The sequence below is a fragment of the Rhinopithecus bieti genome, unplaced genomic scaffold (assembly GCF_001698545.2).
Source record: "Rhinopithecus bieti isolate Rb0 unplaced genomic scaffold, ASM169854v2 scaffold_16601, whole genome shotgun sequence".
NCBI classification, from domain to species: domain Eukaryota; kingdom Metazoa; phylum Chordata; class Mammalia; order Primates; family Cercopithecidae; genus Rhinopithecus; species Rhinopithecus bieti.
Genome location: NW_016808732.1, coordinates 1,672,415 through 1,690,223, shown reverse-complemented (window position 1 = coordinate 1,690,223; position 17,809 = coordinate 1,672,415). Strand labels below are relative to the sequence as shown.

Sequence of the window (17,809 nt, the reverse complement as noted above, 5' to 3'; positions counted from 1 at the left end):
GTGGTGGTGGTGGTCGTGGTGTGGGATACATGGTGGTCAAGTTGTCAGCCCTGATCAGTTTGGTCTCTGTAACTCATAGGTGCATTCTTTTTCTCTTTGGTGTCTCACAAATTACCCAATTGTTGAATAAAACTATAAATATGTTAATACCAGCTTTTTCCAATAAAATAACAAATGTTACATCAAAAACGAGGCCCAGGATGCTGTTTGTTTTTAATGAGTCCAATCTCATGGAGGTGGAGCCCATCAGGAGGCAATATGGCAAGTGGGGATGCCCATGGGCTTTGCACTGGGAAGCTGGGTTCACATCAAGGGTTTGCTGCCTCTAACTCCTAATTCAGCTCTTAACTTTCCCTAGCTCTGAATTCATCACTGAGGAAATGGAGCTAATAGGACTCCCTATCTTGTAGGTTTGTGGTGGGAGAGAAAGGGCAAGATTAACTTGGATAGTGCAAAACACAGTGCTTGGCACACGACACTCCGTAATGATAGTTGTCTTGTTTTGTCTTGCATCAGGTGCGCGTGGCCCATCATGATCTCCACACACACACTCTCCATGAGAATATGATACAGATGAGGAAACTGATTCAGAGAGGTTAAAGAATTAGCTCACAATCACACAGGTAGCACATAACTCCTCATTCAGTTCTCCCCCACAGACATGCCTGAGGGTCCCAGAGAATGGAAGCCTCGGGGGAGAGAAACGACAGGGTACCTGGATTCTTCAGGAAGCCAGAGAGGCCCCGCCCCACCTGCCACAATTGCTGAGCTAAGCAGGACAGTGTGTGGGTAAGTTTCCCTGCACCCTGCCAGGAGCCAGGCCCTGCCTCTGGCTTTCAAGAGGGAGTTTTGGGCTTCAGGTTCAGCAGGAGGAAGGCAGGTGCTGTTCTGTGGGTCTGCGGACAGGGGCTTTATTGGCGCTCAGTTCCACAGCTGCAACCTTTAGCTACAGTGCCAAGTGGAATATAGTTTTCAAAACTCTGATAATGAATATCTGCATAGACATAAGAGAATATGGAAAACATAGCCATGGAAACACGTGGAGACTCTAAGGAAACCATGGAAATTAGAAGCATGATTGCAAAAATAAAGATCTCTGCAAAGATTGGAAGATATGGTTGAGGAAATTTCTCAGGAAGTAGAACAAAAAAAATCAAGGAGAATCCCAAAGAAAACAGATGAGAAGAAGGGATAACCTCGGCCGGGCGCGGTGCCTCACACCTGTAATCCCAGCACTTTGGGAGGCCGAGGCAGGCGGATCACTTGAGGTCAGGAGATGGAGACCAGCCTGGCCAACATGGTGAAACCCATCTCTACTAAAAATACAAAAATTAGCCGGGCATGGTGGGGCACGCCTGTAATCCCAGCTACTTGGGAGGTTGAGGCAGGAGAATCCCTTGAACCTGGGAGGTGGAGCTTGTAGTGAGCCGAGATTGCGCCACTGCACTCCAGCCTGGGTGACAGAGTGAGACTCTGTCTCAAAATAAATAAATAAATAAATAAACAACAAAGCTAACCTCCTCTAAGAGGCCTCAGCACACAGATATGAGGAGTTCAACAAAGAAAATGGAGGCAAGAAAATATTCAAAATTTTTCTGACCTGAAGAATCAAACTTTGCAGATGAAAAGAAACCACTGTGCCTGGCACGATGGCAGAAGGCCCACCCACTTCCAGGGCCATCCCTTTGAGGAATCAGAACTCAGGGAGACTGAGAACACTGTAAACCATGGCTTAGGAGAATCAGAATACGTCTTCAGGCTTCCCAGCAGCAATAAGGGAAGGGAGCGCTGCTTTCAAACTCTAAGAAGAAATTTTCGAACCTCAAATGCTGGCTATGCCCCTTCAAACTATTGATTACACTTGAGAGGGAAACAAAGACGTTTTACCCACGCGGGGTTTTGTACCAATTAGCTTTTGATTTAGGGTCTTTAAAAAAAAAAGAGTAAACATTGACTGTTTCTTACAATTCCGTGTGTGGGCTGGGAGGCAGAGTTGAAGATGAATGTTTTAGAACAGCCTCACTCACAGGTTTTCTGGTTGGCTCAGGGTAACACAGATGCCATCAGCAGGCGTCTCTGTCACCCAGTGGGCTGTCCCAGGCCAGCCCTGTGATCGCCCCAGTGTTACCAGAAAGCGGTCTCAATCCAGACCCAAGAGAGGGTTTTTGGATCTTGCACAAGAAAGAATTCGGGGCGAGTCCACAGAGTAAAGTGAAAGCGAGTTTATTAAGAGAGTAAAGGCAAGAAGGAATTGCTGTCCACAGGCAGAGTAGGGTGTTCCCAAGAGCAAGAGGAGGAATGCATGTGCCTTAGGTACAGTGCTTGTTTGTATATAAGACAACAAAGCCGCAAAATCCTGGGGGAGGTGTGCTCTGCTACTAGGGCTGGTGACTAGGGATTGTTCATCTTTGTGCAACTACTCTCTTCTGCAAGAATCTTTTCTTCCGCAAGAATCTCTCTTCTGCAAGAATCTTTTCTTCTGCAAGAATCTCTCTTCTGCAAGAATCTTTACAGCAAACCTTTTTTTTTTTTTTTTGAGATGGAGTCTTGCTCTGTCGCCCAGGCTGGAGTGCAGTGGTGCAATCTCCACTCACTGCAACCTCTGCCTCCCAGGTTCAAGCAATTCTTCTGCCTCAGCCTCCCAAGTAGCTGGGATTACAGGCGCCAGCCACCATGCCTTGCTAATTTTTTGTATTTTTAATAGAGATGCATTTCACCATGTTGGCTAGGCTAGTCTTGAACGCCTGACCTCAGGTGATCTGCCTACCTCAGCCTCCCAAAGTGCTGGGATTACAAGTGTGAGCCACCATGCTCAGCCACCAAACTTATTTTTAAACTAAGAATGCTTTTGTTCTTAAGGTATTGGGACATCAGGACATTTCCTGGGTTTGTTAAGTCTGGGGTCTGTTCGGTAAACATTGTTCACTTAATCCCTATCTGTAAATCTCCTGTTAACTAAGAACGCCTAACCTCCTGGGAATGCAGCCCAGCAGGTCTCAGCCTCATTTTACCCAGCCCCCATTCAAGATGGAGTCACTGTGGTTCCAATGTCTCTGACACTGGAGCTCCCAAGGTCAGTAAGATAAGCCCCAAGGCACACCTGCTTCTCAAGTCTCTGCTTGTGTCACATGTACTGTCGTCCCATGGGCCAAAACAAGTCACAGGACCAAGCCCAGGTCACTGCGAGAGGAGACGACCCAAAGGTATGGACCTACGGTGGGGAAGTTTTCAAACTGGCTCCCATTCGTGTAAAGACAACTTCTCAGGAAGCCGCTGGAGGGTGTGCATCGCTAACACGAAACCAGGAAAGAAGGAAACACATGAGGTAGGGACCCCTGGTTGTCCCTGACATCTGACCTTCCCTTTGCACATCACAGTGGAGTTGTTGTCCGGACACAGGATCATCCGCCAGAGCCAGGTTGGGCCAACAGAGAGGACATGGAAGTGATCTGCTCCAGGCACTGCGGTAAGAGGGGAGAAGCCTGTCTTTCACCTGCCCTCCCATCCTAAATGCTGGCCAGACTGTAGACACAGTGCTAGAAGGGTAACCGCCCAGTGGGTTCACCTCGCCCACTGCCTGGACAGAACCAATTTATCAAGACAGGGGCATTGCAATGGAGAAAGTAATTTATGCAGAGCCAGTTGTGTGGGAGACTGGAGTTTTATTATTATTCAAAATCAGTCTCCCCAAGCATTCGGGGATCAGAGTGTTAATTTTAATTTGATTAATTAATTAATTTGGAGACAGAGTCTCACTCTGTCACCCAGGCTGGAGTGCAGTGGCACGATCTTGACTCACTGCAACATCCACCTCCTGGGTTCAGGCGATTCTCCTGCCTCAGCCTCCCGAGTAGCTGGGACTACAGGCACCCGCAACCATGACCAGCTAATTTTTGTATTTTTAGTAGAGACAGGGTTTCACTGCCTTGGCCAGGCTGGTCTCGAACTCCTGACCTCAAGTGATCTGCTCATCTCGGCCTCCCAAAGTGCTGGGATTACAGGCATGAGCTACTGCGCCCGGCCAGGATCACAGTTTTTAAAGACAATTTGGTGGGTAGGGGCTTGGGAAGTGGGCAGTGCTGATTGGTCAGGTTGGAGATGGAATCACAGGGGGTTTGAAGTGAGGTCTTCTTAATATCTTCTCTTCCTAGGTACAATGGTAGAACTGGTTGAGCCTGATTACTGGTCTGGGTGGTGTTGGCTGATCCATTGAGTGCAGGGTCTGCAAAATAGCTCAAGCACTGGTCTTAGGTTTTCCAATGGTGATGTTATCCCCAGGAGCAATATGGGGAGGTTCAGACTCTTGGAGCCAGAGGTTGCATGACCCCTAAACTGTTAATTTCTAATCTCGTAGCTAATTTGTTAGTCCTGCAAAGGCAGACTGGACCCCAGGCAAGAAGGGGGGTCTTTTTGGGAAAGGGCTCTTACCAATTTATTTCAGTCAAACCATGAACTGAAGTCCTTCCCAAAGTTAGTCTGGCCTATGTCCAGGAATGAACAAGGACAGCTTAAAGGTTAGAAGGAAGATGGAGTCAGTTAGGTCTGACTTTTTTCACTGTTGTAATTTCCTCAGTTATAATTTTGCAAAGGCGGTTTCAGAAGCTGGAGCAGCTAGTTTAGATCACAGGATAGAAAATGTGGGTCAAAAGAGAGAGAGCGACAAGAGAGAAGAAACCTGCCTAGAGCCAGCACACTAGCCTAGGCCACTTACTCAGATGGTGACCTGAGAAAGAAATACAATTCTGTGTTGCATAAACTGTTGTTTGTATTGGGGGGGGTCTCTGTTATAGCAGCCTAGCCTGTTTCCTAGCTAATCCATCTGGGATCCCAGAAACAGGGATACCACAGAGGAGAGACGCAAAGGGAACACCTGGGTGACAGTGAGGGAGTCCCCAGGGTGACAGCTGGGTGGTGGCCTGGAGAGTGAACAGTCCAGATTGACACAGGAAGATGGAAAGTTCCAAAAAACAAATCTACGGGGGCTGGGGAAGCAGAAATTGAGAGCTTATCTGATAGTTTTAACACATTGAGACGAATTTTCTATTTTTCACAAATGAATTAGTGATCAATGTGGAAAAAAATAGACAAAAAACTAGATAATTATTAGGCACAGTGTAAACAAAAAGTAATCATAAGCCAGGCGCGGTGGCTCATGCCTGTAATCCCAGCACTTTGGGGGGCTGAGGCAGGCAGATCACCTGAGGGTTTTGAGAGCATGTCCACAAATCAGCCACTAGTGTCTGGCAGGTGGTAGGTGTTCTGCAGGGAGTAGTCAGCTGCCCCACCCAGCTCTGAGCCCCAGCTCCCTCCTCTGATGTCCTTGGGGCTCTTCCAGCTCCAGCAGAAATGGGGAGTGGGGTACCGGGTCCCCTCACTGCCTGGCTTGCTGGGCCAGGCTCTCGGCTCTCAGCCCATTATACACTTAGTCTCAGCTGGGGCTTCCCACAACGCAGCACCCGCGTTCTTTCCATCTTTGGGGGTGGGATTCAGCACAGGACCCCACTGTCCTAAAGAGACAGGTTATTCTGTGACTAAAATAGGAAGAAAATGGCCTTTCTGGCTAACAGCAGAAAAAAAGCACATCATCTAGTCAGAGGAAAGCTAGAAGCAGTGAGTTTAGCTGATTGATTTGATCACTTCTGGAAAGAAAGAAAAGGGAACCCAAGTCTTTTCTGTTTTCTTGTTGTTTGTTTTGTTTTCCCAGGCTACTTTCCAAAGTCACCGGAGAGGTTCAACCGTTTAGGAGCAACTTTAACGATGGTTCGCCAGCCTCCAAGGTGCGGTTTCCTAGCAACTGGGAAGCTTTTAGAGCTCCACATAATTGATCAAGTTATGAGTGACTCAAGCAACAGCAAAGTCCTTTTTAGAAAAACAACAAAGCCCCTTTATCTTTACCTGGGTGCTGTTAGAATTACGCGTGGGGCCCACACAGTCAGATGACATCATGAGCCTCAGAGAGGGACAGACTAGCTGCAAAAGGCAGCAACGTTCAGGGACAACAGGCAGGGAGCAGGAATCCAAGGGTTTTCCAGGAGACACCTCAGAGAGGGGCTCAGGAGCCATGCAGAGGGGCGGGGGCGTGGGAATCTGGGACTCTAGAGCTGTGTCAGTGGCCCAGTCAGACGCCATCACTCCAGCTGTGTCTCACTGGAGGCTGCAGGCGAGAACCATCTCCTCACCTTTTCCAGCGTGAGAGACGCCCACATTCCTTGGCTCATGGTCCCTTCCTCCATCTTGAAGCCTGTAGGGTGGCATCTTCCAGTCTCTCACCCCGACCTTCCAGCCTCCCTCTTACAAGGACACTTGAGATTACATTGGGCCCTCCTGGATAGGAAAGTCCAGATTCATCTCCCCGGTATCAAGATCTTTAACTGAATCCCATCCGCAATGTCCCTCTTGCCATAGAAGGGAACACAGGAACACGATTTGGGGATTAGGACCCGGACATCTTTGGGGGCTGCGATTCTACTGCCCACAGTCTTCACAAGGGAACTGTCTATTTTGCAACAGCTGCCAGGATGAGAAAATGCATGGTGTCCAGCATACAGTGGGTGCTCCATTAATGTTGGTGAAACTGGGCAGAGCATCACGGCGCTCACGGTAGATGACTGTAGCACTTTTCTCTACCTGCTATTGTGCTATATTCACTGACTGGTGCGTGGTCCATCTCCCCACAAACACCCCTCCCAGCAGGGCAGGGGCTCTTCTCTGTGCATTGCTGCATCCCCTGTGCCAGGAAGAGTGAAGCACACAGCAGGGGCTCAATATTTTGAGTGAAGGAGTGTTCATTTTATTTGTCATGAAGAGGAAGCACCATGTATCGGATCGGGGCCTGGCCGTCAAAGCGTGCTTTCCCCGGGCTGCCGGATGAGATGCATTGGGCCACGTGGCTGTTTGATAGCCCCGACACCCCATCCTGCTGATTGGGAGCTGGGGTGGTTACAGGATTCTGTCCTCAGGTACCAGACTCAAGAGATATAGGTCCTGCTTCGTGGGCATCTGCAGAAATGTGGGTTTTTGTCACCTCACTTGGGCGTGCACTTGCATGATGTAGGATTCAAAAAAAAAAAAAGGAAAAAAGCATTTGAATAATCGAACTTGTTTGAATGCCTGGTCTTTAAGAGCATGTCCAAAGGAGGCAGAGTGGTCTTTCTGATGGCTTCGCCGCCCAAGAATGGACAGTGAAGGCCCCCTGAAAGAACGCCCTGGGGAGCTGGGCTTCCAGAGGGCTCGGAAACTCTGGCGCCAAACCCTCTCCTGGCACTTGGGATGGCACCACCCAGTTGGGTCTTTCCTGACTCATTCTCTCAAATGCTACTACCTCATGGAAACAAAGTGAGACTCTGCCCCCGGTCCCTCCCTGGTTGTCCCACAACTCCGTGGGGTGAAGGCCCAGCCCAGAGCAGGTGGCCGGGATGGGGTCTTAAATAACTGCTGTTTCTGCAGACGGCAGGTTCTTTCCTGGGTGGGGGGTGCGGAGGGGGGAGAGCCTCTCCGTAAAACCCAGGACAAATGTGGAGGCTGCAGTGAGCCCAGACAGCACCACTACACTCCAGCCTGGGTGACAAAGGGACCCTATTTCAAACAAACAAAAAACGGTGTTGCTAAGAAGTTTTGAAAACCACTGACCTAGCCCAGAACTTTCCATTTTACAGATCGGGACACCGAGGCCTGGGGACAGGTGTTAAATGGTGCCCAGTGGTATAGGGCTTTGTGGCAGAATGAGTGGAACTCCGGACCATGCCCAAAAGACAGCACCACTCCTCCTCCAAGCTGTGCCTCTGCTGGTTGGTTAGAAACTAATCAGCGGTGCTGAGTGGCAGCGTGGTGGCCCAGGGGAAGGGGACAGGTGGGGCTCCATCCTTCCTGCTGTGCTATGTGCCATGTGCTACTGTGCTATGGCCTCCACTCTGAACCTCGGTGTCCTCTTCTGCAGAAGAGGGATGTTACAGCATCTTCCTCATCCAGGTGTTGTGAGATGCTGTGTTGTCATCTTTGTCCACTTGGAACGCATCATGCGGCTTCCCTCCTCTGCACAGTCAGTGGGGATCCCGGGGGCAGAGTCACAGGGCAAGGGTCTTCCATGGCCTCACAAATCCGCAGGATGGGGAGAGGAAATGGGACTGAACTCCAACCTCATCTCACCACCTGGGAAAGAATCCCAGGGGCGAGCCCGGGGCTCGGAGTGATGACACCACGTGGCTCGGAGTGATGACACCTCCTGCCTCTCGTGTGGTTTCACACAGCCCCTCCAGGCAGGACAAGCCAGGATGAGGACAGTGTGGGGTGTAGCTGCCACCACCCAGTGCTGTCCAAGGAAGATGGAGCAGCCACATCCTGCACGGCAACACCAGGTGGCCAAGCCAGAGCGTGTGACCACTCGCCACTCCCCACCCACAGCAAAGAGGCGAGGCCTGCTGCCCAGCAGAGAGCAGCCCAGCCTATGGCGGTCAGGAGCAGGTATAGGCCACGTCCTCAACCTCAGGGGAGACACCAAAGACCCAAGGGGCTGGGACAGACACAGGCTGCCCAAGAGGGGTGAGGCTTGCTGAGGGACCTCCAGCTGCTCGGGCACCCCCGAATGACTACGTTCTGCTTATAATTCCATGGGGTCATCACGGCAGGTGAGGGAACACAGGAGGCGGTTTCACAACACACCCTGGCATGGGCGGCAGCCCCACACCGCGAATCACCCTATAGGCTCCGCTTCATGGGTAACTGGAATTCGAAGATAATTCGGAAAGTGACTGTGCACTTTCCGCTCAGTAAGATCTGAGAGGATGGCTGGGCTGACACTCCATGGTCACCTTCGGCACAGGTGTCTCTGCACAGGCAGCCCATGCCCAGGCCACCCCACAGTGACAGCAGATGCCCCAGCCGGAGGTGAAGCCAGGGTCTGGCTTTGGCAGGAAGCTGTCAACTGTGAAATATCAACCTTGCTCTTTTGTAACTCAGACCGCACTTGCATTTCATTCAACAGGAGTACGGGCTCTGCTGATTCTCGCGCATGTACAAGAAAGACTTCTTTTCAGTAAAGAAAGGAAGGAAACCACTGCAGGTTCCACTAGAGGGTTTTATTTCAGCCACTCAGGACCCTGGCTCTCTGCTCCACAGCACTGAACCTAGTCAGGCTCTTCTGAGCACTGACAGGGACCCCTCATCCCACCCCCCACCACAGTGTTCTCTGTTTCCCCAGTCCCGATGGATTCAGGCAAGACCCTCACAAATTCACCCACTACCTGCTGGACAGGAGGGTCATGAGGCAGCCTGTGGTGCTGAGCTCAGTGTGACATACCGCCAGTGCGCCGCCTCTCCCAGCCTCTGCTGGGGCCGGGCCTTGACCACATGATAAGCACCAGCTGCTGTGCACGTCCCCCAGGAAAGGGGAACGGGTGCTAAGGGTTAGCAGTGACCAAAGAAATAAGAAACGCTATTGTGGAGTTTACATAGATGCTTATTTGGTTCTTTAAACAACAAATCCAACACAAAAGTAAATAAGAGGCAACAGGGCGCTTGAAGGTGGGGGAGGAGAGGGAATCTCATCTGTAAAGTGCTTTTCGAGACACAGGAACCTCCTAGTCTAGCCTGGCACACCCACGTCACTCAGAAAGGCTGGGCTCGGGGTGGAGATGGCATGCAATTCCCAACACACTCGGCATTCACAGTGGACAGAGCTACACAGCGGCCACCCCTTTGTCGGGGTCCACGCAATCTACACATGGACGCAAGGTCTCTGCAGCCAAGGTCTGCACACGTGGGCACACACGGCACTGGTGCACGCCTGTCGGGCTGGGGCCACACTGGGGAAGGGCCTCACGGCAACATGCACTGGAAGCTCCTCACGGCGGACCATCCTCAGGCCGCCGACAGGAACGGGAAGAAGAAAAAGTCGAAGGCGAACTTCACGGCGCCATGCACGGTGCTGCGCCAGTCATGCTCGATCTTCACGTGCCGCCTGGCAGGCGAGAGCTGGGCCATGCAGTTGAGGCAGCTGATGGCCTTGAGCTCGAAGACAGGCCACTTGCTGCCCAGGCGGCCCTCCAGGATGGTGCTGAACTCGATGAGGCTGCCCTGGCGCAGGCTGAGCAGCACGCTCTTGAACTCGCTGCTGGCCCGCAGCACGATGTCCTTGGTGACGTCGTCCTCCTCGCGGCCGCGCGAGCTGTCGGCGCCGCTGCTGAATGGCATGCCCACGGTGATCTCGAACTTGTAGCGGTCGAACTTCTTGATGTGGCAGGGGTGCTTTGCCAGCAGCTTAAGGCGACAGAGCTCCTCCTCGGCCGTGGAGGTGTTGCCAGGGCTGCAGGCAGGGTAGGCCTCGCCGTAGAGGCAGCGCATCCAGTCGCCGATGAAGAGCGGGAGCATGTTGATGGCCGACTCGGCGCTGTTGTCGATGTCGGTCACGCGGACGTACTTGAAGCGGCCGGTCCACGTGACCCTGTGGCCCTCCAGGTGGCTGCAGAGGATCTGGGTGCGTGCCATGTTGGTCTCCTTCCAGGCACGTGGCCCACACAGCACCCCGTACTGCTGCCAGGTCAGTGTGGAGTTGTAGACCTTCATGCCCTCTGAGCGGTACACGTAGAACCAGCAGAACAGCACGATGGCCGTGAGCCACACCAGGATGAGCTTGACCATGGAGCTCCGCGTCAGGGACTTCACCATCCCCACCACGGAGAAGCTGGCCTTGGTCCACCAGCGCAGCAGCAGGGGCACGCTGCAGACCGCCATGGTGACTGCGATCTTGGTGAGCTCCAGAGACATGAACCACCGGGCCGAGCGACCTCGCAGCCACGCGCGCCAGGGGGCGCGGCCGACCAAGGATGGGGAGGGCCAAAGAAAGGAAGAGGAAGTAGCCGATGGAGGGCACGGGAGCAGCCCCCAGGCGGTGGAACTCCGGCCAGCAGGAGGATGACCACCGAGAGCTCGCACCACATGAAGCACACCAGGTAGGGCACCAGGTAGCAGTAGGTGCCCTTGAAATTCCTCAGCCGCGCCATGCGGAAGAAGAGGTAAAGCAGGTAGATGTAGAGCAGGCAGGGGATGCTGATGTTGAGGACGACCAGGTGGCCGACAGGCACAGTGATGAAGGTCTGGCCAAGGACCTTCAGGTAGGGCCAATTCAGGGGCATGGAGGGCAGCAGCGACAGCAGGCCGGCGGTGACCTCGGTGGCCAGGGCCCTGCGCGTGTAGGGCTCTGCGTGGGTGCTCAGGCTCAGGTAGCTGGTCACAGTAAAGAAGCCGGCGATGACAGCCAGCTCCGAGCAGGGGATGCAGTCCTTGCTGGCGATGGGAAAGGAGAAGATGACGAAGACGACAGAGAGCAGGAAGTGGGCGTAGGGCTCCAGATGGTTCCAGCCGAAGTTGACCTCGGCCTGCTCCACATCCAGGTTGGGCTCGAAGCGCAGCAGCAGGTCAGTGAGGGTGCGGAAGTTCTCCCAGGCCTTGCTGTCCTGGAACACCTTGAGGGTGCAGATCACCATGGAGATGAAGGACAGGTAGAAGATGACTAGCGGGATGAAGAAGGCGAAGAAGTCGATGGTGAGGTTGCTGATAATGAAGAAGAAGATGAGGGCGTTGATGTGGTGCGTGGGGATGATGGTGGACAGCCAGTGCATGCCCGCCCTGGAGGCCATGTCGATCAGGTACTCCTTGATCTCCATGATGGCGTGCAGGGGGTACTTGACCACCTAGGGGAAAGACGGTATGTGGGAACCAGGCTAGGACAGGACCCCCACCGCTCCCACCTCACGCCTCCCTCTGACCACCCTGCCTCTGGGCAAAAGGAACATGCACCCCTGCGTTTTCCCGTCGCCGGCCCCATCCTAGTAGTCCTCCCTCCATCCTTTTCCAGGTGGCCCTCCCCACGCTCGCGGTCCCTGTGGGCCTCCCTCTTCTGGGCCTGGAGCCCTTCTCTGTCCTGTGCCTGGCTCCCCACCTTCTGCCAGCGTGACCAGATGCATGTGTGCTTCTCTCCCTGCAAGACCTCCAGCAGCCACGGGCTCCCCACTTGCCTCCCCTCAGGGTCACCCACATGAAGAGATGATGGAGCCCTAAGATGCCTGTCTGGGAGCTGGTTTTGTGACCCAGCTCTGCACTGCAGCAAGGACGTCACCTCCCTGAGCCTCCATGAAGGGAAACGGCAATCCTCATGAGGCTGGGCTCTAGGAGGGGAAGCCGCAGGCAGTCCTGGGAGGCGCAGCAGAGCAAGCGTCAGGAAAAGGGAGGTCAATGCAGACACAGGCAGAGGGACCAGCACCACTCTCCCAGCAAAGACACCATTCAACTGCACGGGGTGGCCGATTGAACTGCCCTCCCTGTGGCAGAAGACCCTGAGAAGCAGCTGCCAGGCCACCTGCCACCCCTACACACACGCATACATTCACACACACACATACGCAACCCACCCCTACACACACGTGCACACACACACAACCCACTCCTACACACGTGTGCACACACAAACCCACTCCTACACATGCACATTCACACACACACGCAACCTACCCCTACACACACGTGCACACACAAACCCACCCCCTACACATGCACATTCACACACACATGCAACCCACCCCTACACACGCACGCACACACACACAACCCACCCCCTACACATGCACATTCACACACACATGCAACCCACCCCTACACACGCATGCACACACACGCAACCCACCCCTACACACGCACATTCACACACACGTAACCCACCCCTACACACGCACATTCACACACACACACACGCAACCCACCCCTACACACACGTGCATACTCACACACACAACCCGCCCCTACACACATGCACACTCACACACGCAACCCACCCCTACACACGCACATTCACACACACGCAACCCACCCCTACACACGTGTGCACACACAAACCCACTCCTACACACGCACATTCACACACACACGCAACCTACCCCTACACACACGTGCACACACACACAACCCGCCCCACACACGCACATTCACACACACAACCCACCCCTACACGCACACACACACGCAACCCACCCCTACACACGCACATTCACACACGCAACCCACCCCTACACACGCACACACACACGCAACCCACCCCTACACACGCACATTCACACACACACGCAACCCACCCCTACACACACGTGCATACTCTCACACACAACCCGCCCCTACACACATGCACACTCACACACACGCAACCCACCCCTACACACGCACATTCACACACACGCAACCCACCCCTACACATGCACACACACACATGCAACCCACCCCTACACACATACATTCACACAACCCACCCCTACACAATTCACACACACACAACCCGCCCCTACAAATGCACACACACAACCCACCCCTACACACGCACACACATTCACACACATACACACACAACCCACCCCTATACACATGCACACATTCACACACACGCGACCCACCCCTACACACACGTGCATTCACACAGGTGCACACCCACCCCTACACACGTGCACACACGTACACACCCAGTCCTACACGTGCATCCTCACACATGCACACCCACCCCTACACACGTGCACATATGCACACCTACCCTACACGTGTGCACCTATACATACACACCAGCGCACGCCCCCCATGGTACTTATAATAGGCACACAATCCCATACAGCCACGGCCAAAGGCTGCCCTCCCCCAACCTGTGGGTCCTGCTTCCCTGCTCTGCACACAGCGCTGAGGTCAGAAGCAGCTCTTGGCCTTCACCACAGCCAAGAGGAGCAGAGGGCTGAGGGAGGCATGCTGGGAGCAGCATCAGGATGGGGTGAAGCCCCTATGCCTGCCTGGTCTGTGCAGAACTCAAGAGGCCCTGAGCCCTGCCAGAACACGGGGCAGCCAGGCAGAGGGACTGGAGGGGATGTGGGAGAAAGTAGCCATGGTGCCAGTGCTTATGCAGCATGGTGTGGCATACGAAGCAGGGTCTGGGCATCTTCAGAAGTGCCAGGGGCCTGGACCAACACCAGGAAGTGGACGCCTAGGGGGTGGCCCCACATGGGGGTAGGGAAGCCTGGCTGCGTGTCCAGAGTCCACTGAGGGGCTACATGACACAGCCAGGCTGGAGCACCGACAGACAAGAAGTGGCAGCTGCACCCTACGAGCTCAGGGCCTCGGGGAAGCACCAGCCCCACAAACCCCCTGGGGCAGGCTTTCTCCACCCGGCCCACCAGAGGGCCAAGGAGGGATCCCAGGTGAATGGCAACTGGGTAACAACACCAGAATGTGGCCCTCATCTGCCAAGAGCCTTGGCTGTCAGCTCCGGAGGACCAGAACACCTGGAAGCAACCGGAAGACTGAGTCTTCCACAGATGAGAGGGACAGGCTCATGGAGGAAACGGGAGTGTTATGAGTGTGTGCATGCACATCTACACACACAGACCGAGCCTTCCACAGATGACAGGGACAGGCTCACGGAGGAAACGGAAGTGTTCAGGAGTGTGTGCACACACAAATACACACATAGACTTGAGTCTTCCACAGAGGAGAGGAGAGGGGCAGGCTCATGGAGGAAACGGAAGTGTTCAGGAGTATGTGCATGCACGTCTACACGTATGGGGGAACAGCTCTGCTGCTTCGTATATATTTGTGACAGTCCACTCAATCTCTGTTTTGTAACAAGCAAATAAATGATTAAAGCAGCTAACAGCTCCCCCAGCTCTCTCTGGGGTCAACAACCTTCTCCGCGAGCGGAGAGGTGCTCACACTGCCAGGAGATGGCCAGGGATGACTAGGGAAGACCAGGCACTACAGGGTTTGAGGGCATTTCCAATGCTTGCCAGAGAGCCAGAGGGCATTTATGAAAACCAACCTACTCCAGGGTTTGTCTGGGGCGAGCCCCTGGAGTATGATGCCAGGCCAGCCGGCTAAAATCAACAGCTAGAAATGAGTCAACATGTGCGTCAGCCGGCAGCCTGCTCAGTTAATCCCTGTGTGGGGGCCTTGCTAACAGCAGGAAAACTAAAGGTGGCCCGGCCCGCCGCTGCTTACTACCACTGTCTCACGCATGACCACCATGGTAGCAAGGGGGTGGCCTTGGTAAAAATTCATCTGAAATCCCGTCTTACTCAAAGCCATGCACATTCTTTTGCCTAGAGGAACACATACAGCCACCTGGTTGAGAGGGCCTTTAAAAGACAAGGAAGATTCTAGAACATTATGTCGGATGGCATCTTGCCTCTGCTCAGACAGTGTGGAGGGGCTGGCCATCCACCTGAACTTAATGACCAGGGAACGATTCTCTTTTTAAAGCCCCAATTTCTGCTCCCTGCAGTGCCCACTCAAGACCCTCCTCTGACATGGGATTAAAAAGTTCAGTATCCTTTTCTGCAGAGAAGGTTCAAACAAATGCAACTCCGGAGACGGAAAAAGAATGAACTTTTAAAAATGAGCGAGGAGTCTGCTTCTATGAATAGAACACTGCAGAGCTCTCTGTCTGGGCCCGCGGTGATCAGCCCTTCTGCCGCCACGAGAAACCAGGAAGCAGCATCACCACACAGGTGGCCGAGCGGACCCATGAAGAAGGCGGGCTGCGGAANCCCCTACACACGCACATTCACACACACGCAACCCACCCCTACACATGCACACACACACATGCAACCCACCCCTACACACATACATTCACACAACCCACCCCTACACAATTCACACACACACAACCCGCCCCTACAAATGCACACACACAACCCACCCCTACACACGCACACACATTCACACACATACACACACAACCCACCCCTATACACATGCACACATTCACACACACGCGACCCACCCCTACACACACGTGCATTCACACAGGTGCACACCCACCCCTACACACGTGCACACACGTACACACCCAGTCCTACACGTGCATCCTCACACATGCACACCCACCCCTACACACGTGCACATATGCACACCTACCCTACACGTGTGCACCTATACATACACACCAGCGCACGCCCCCCATGGTACTTATAATAGGCACACAATCCCATACAGCCACGGCCAAAGGCTGCCCTCCCCCAACCTGTGGGTCCTGCTTCCCTGCTCTGCACACAGCGCTGAGGTCTGAAGCAGCTCTTGGCCTTCACCACAGCCAAGAGGAGCAGAGGGCTGAGGGAGGCATGCTGGGAGCAGCATCAGGATGGGGTGAAGCCCCTATGCCTGCCTGGTCTGTGCAGAACTCAAGAGGCCCTGAGCCCTGCCAGAACACGGGGCAGCCAGGCAGAGGGACTGGAGGGGATGTGGGAGAAAGTAGCCATGGTGCCAGTGCTTATGCAGCATGGTGTGGCATACGAAGCAGGGTCTGGGCATCTTCAGAAGTGCCAGGGGCCTGGACCAACACCAGGAAGTGGACGCCTAGGGGTGGCCCCACATGGGGTAGGGAAGCCTGGCTGCGTGTCCAGAGTCCACTGAGGGGCTACATGACACAGCCAGGCTGGAGCACCGACAGACAAGAAGTGGCAGCTGCACCCTACGAGCTCAGGGCCTCGGGGAAGCACCAGCCCCACAAACCCCTGGGGCAGGCTTTCTCCACCCGGCCCACCAGAGGGCCAAGGAGGGATCCCAGGTGAATGGCAACTGGGTAACAACACCAGAATGTGGCCCTCATCTGCCAAGAGCCTTGGCTGTCAGCTCCGGAGGACCAGAACACCTGGAAGCAACCGGAAGACTGAGTCTTCCACAGATGAGAGGGACAGGCTCATGGAGGAAACGGGAGTGTTATGAGTGTGTGCATGCACATCTACACACACAGACCGAGCCTTCCACAGATGACAGGGACAGGCTCACGGAGGAAACGGAAGTGTTCAGGAGTGTGTGCACACACAAATACACACATAGACTTGAGTCTTCCACAGAGGAGAGGAGAGGGGCAGGCTCATGGAGGAAACGGAAGTGTTCAGGAGTATGTGCATGCACGTCTACACGTATGGGGAACAGCTCTGCTGCTTCGTATATATTTGTGACAGTCCACTCAATCTCTGTTTTGTAACAAGCAAATAAATGATTAAAGCAGCTAACAGCTCCCCAGCTCTCTCTGGGGTCAACAACCTTCTCCGCGAGCGGAGAGGTGCTCACACTGCCAGGAGATGGCCAGGGATGACTAGGGAAGACCAGGCACTACAGGGTTTGAGGGCATTTCCAATGCTTGCCAGAGAGCCAGAGGGCATTTATGAAAACCAACCTACTCCAGGGTTTGTCTGGGGCGAGCCCCTGGAGTATGATGCCAGGCCAGCCGGCTAAAATCAACAGCTAGAAATGAGTCAACATGTGCGTCAGCCGGCAGCCTGCTCAGTTAATCCCTGTGTGGGGCCTTGCTAACAGCAGGAAAACTAAAGGTGGCCCGGCCCGCCGCTGCTTACTACCACTGTCTCACGCATGACCACCATGGTAGCAAGGGGTGGCCTTGGTAAAATTCATCTGAAATCCCGTCTTACTCAAAGCCATGCACATTCTTTTGCCTAGAGGAACACATACAGCCACCTGGTTGAGAGGGCCTTTAAAAGACAAGGAAGATTCTAGAACATTATGTCGGATGGCATCTTGCCTCTGCTCAGACAGTGTGGAGGGGCTGGCCATCCACCTGAACTTAATGACCAGGGAACGATTCTCTTTTAAAGCCCCAATTTCTGCTCCCTGCAGTGCCCACTCAAGACCCTCCTCTGACATGGGATTAAAAGTTCAGTATCCTTTTCTGCAGAGAAGGTTCAAACAAATGCAACTCCGGAGACGGAAAAGAATGAACTTTTAAAATGAGCGAGGAGTCTGCTTCTATGAATAGAACACTGCAGAG

The 17,809-nt window shown here is 53.8% G+C and overlaps 1 protein-coding gene across 1 annotated transcript in view; it reads right to left on the bottom strand.

Annotated features, from left to right (window-relative positions):
- Positions 1-9,053: 9,053 nt before the first annotated feature.
- Positions 9,054-17,809, bottom strand: part of WFS1 (wolframin ER transmembrane glycoprotein) — a 37,281-nt gene continuing 28,525 nt past the window's right edge. Inside the window, 3 exon segments of the mRNA XM_017887095.1 lie at positions 9,054-10,785; positions 10,787-10,900; positions 10,902-11,687. Coding sequence (XP_017742584.1) covers positions 9,856-10,785; positions 10,787-10,900; positions 10,902-11,687 — 1,830 coding nt within the window. The 3' untranslated portion in view covers positions 9,054-9,855.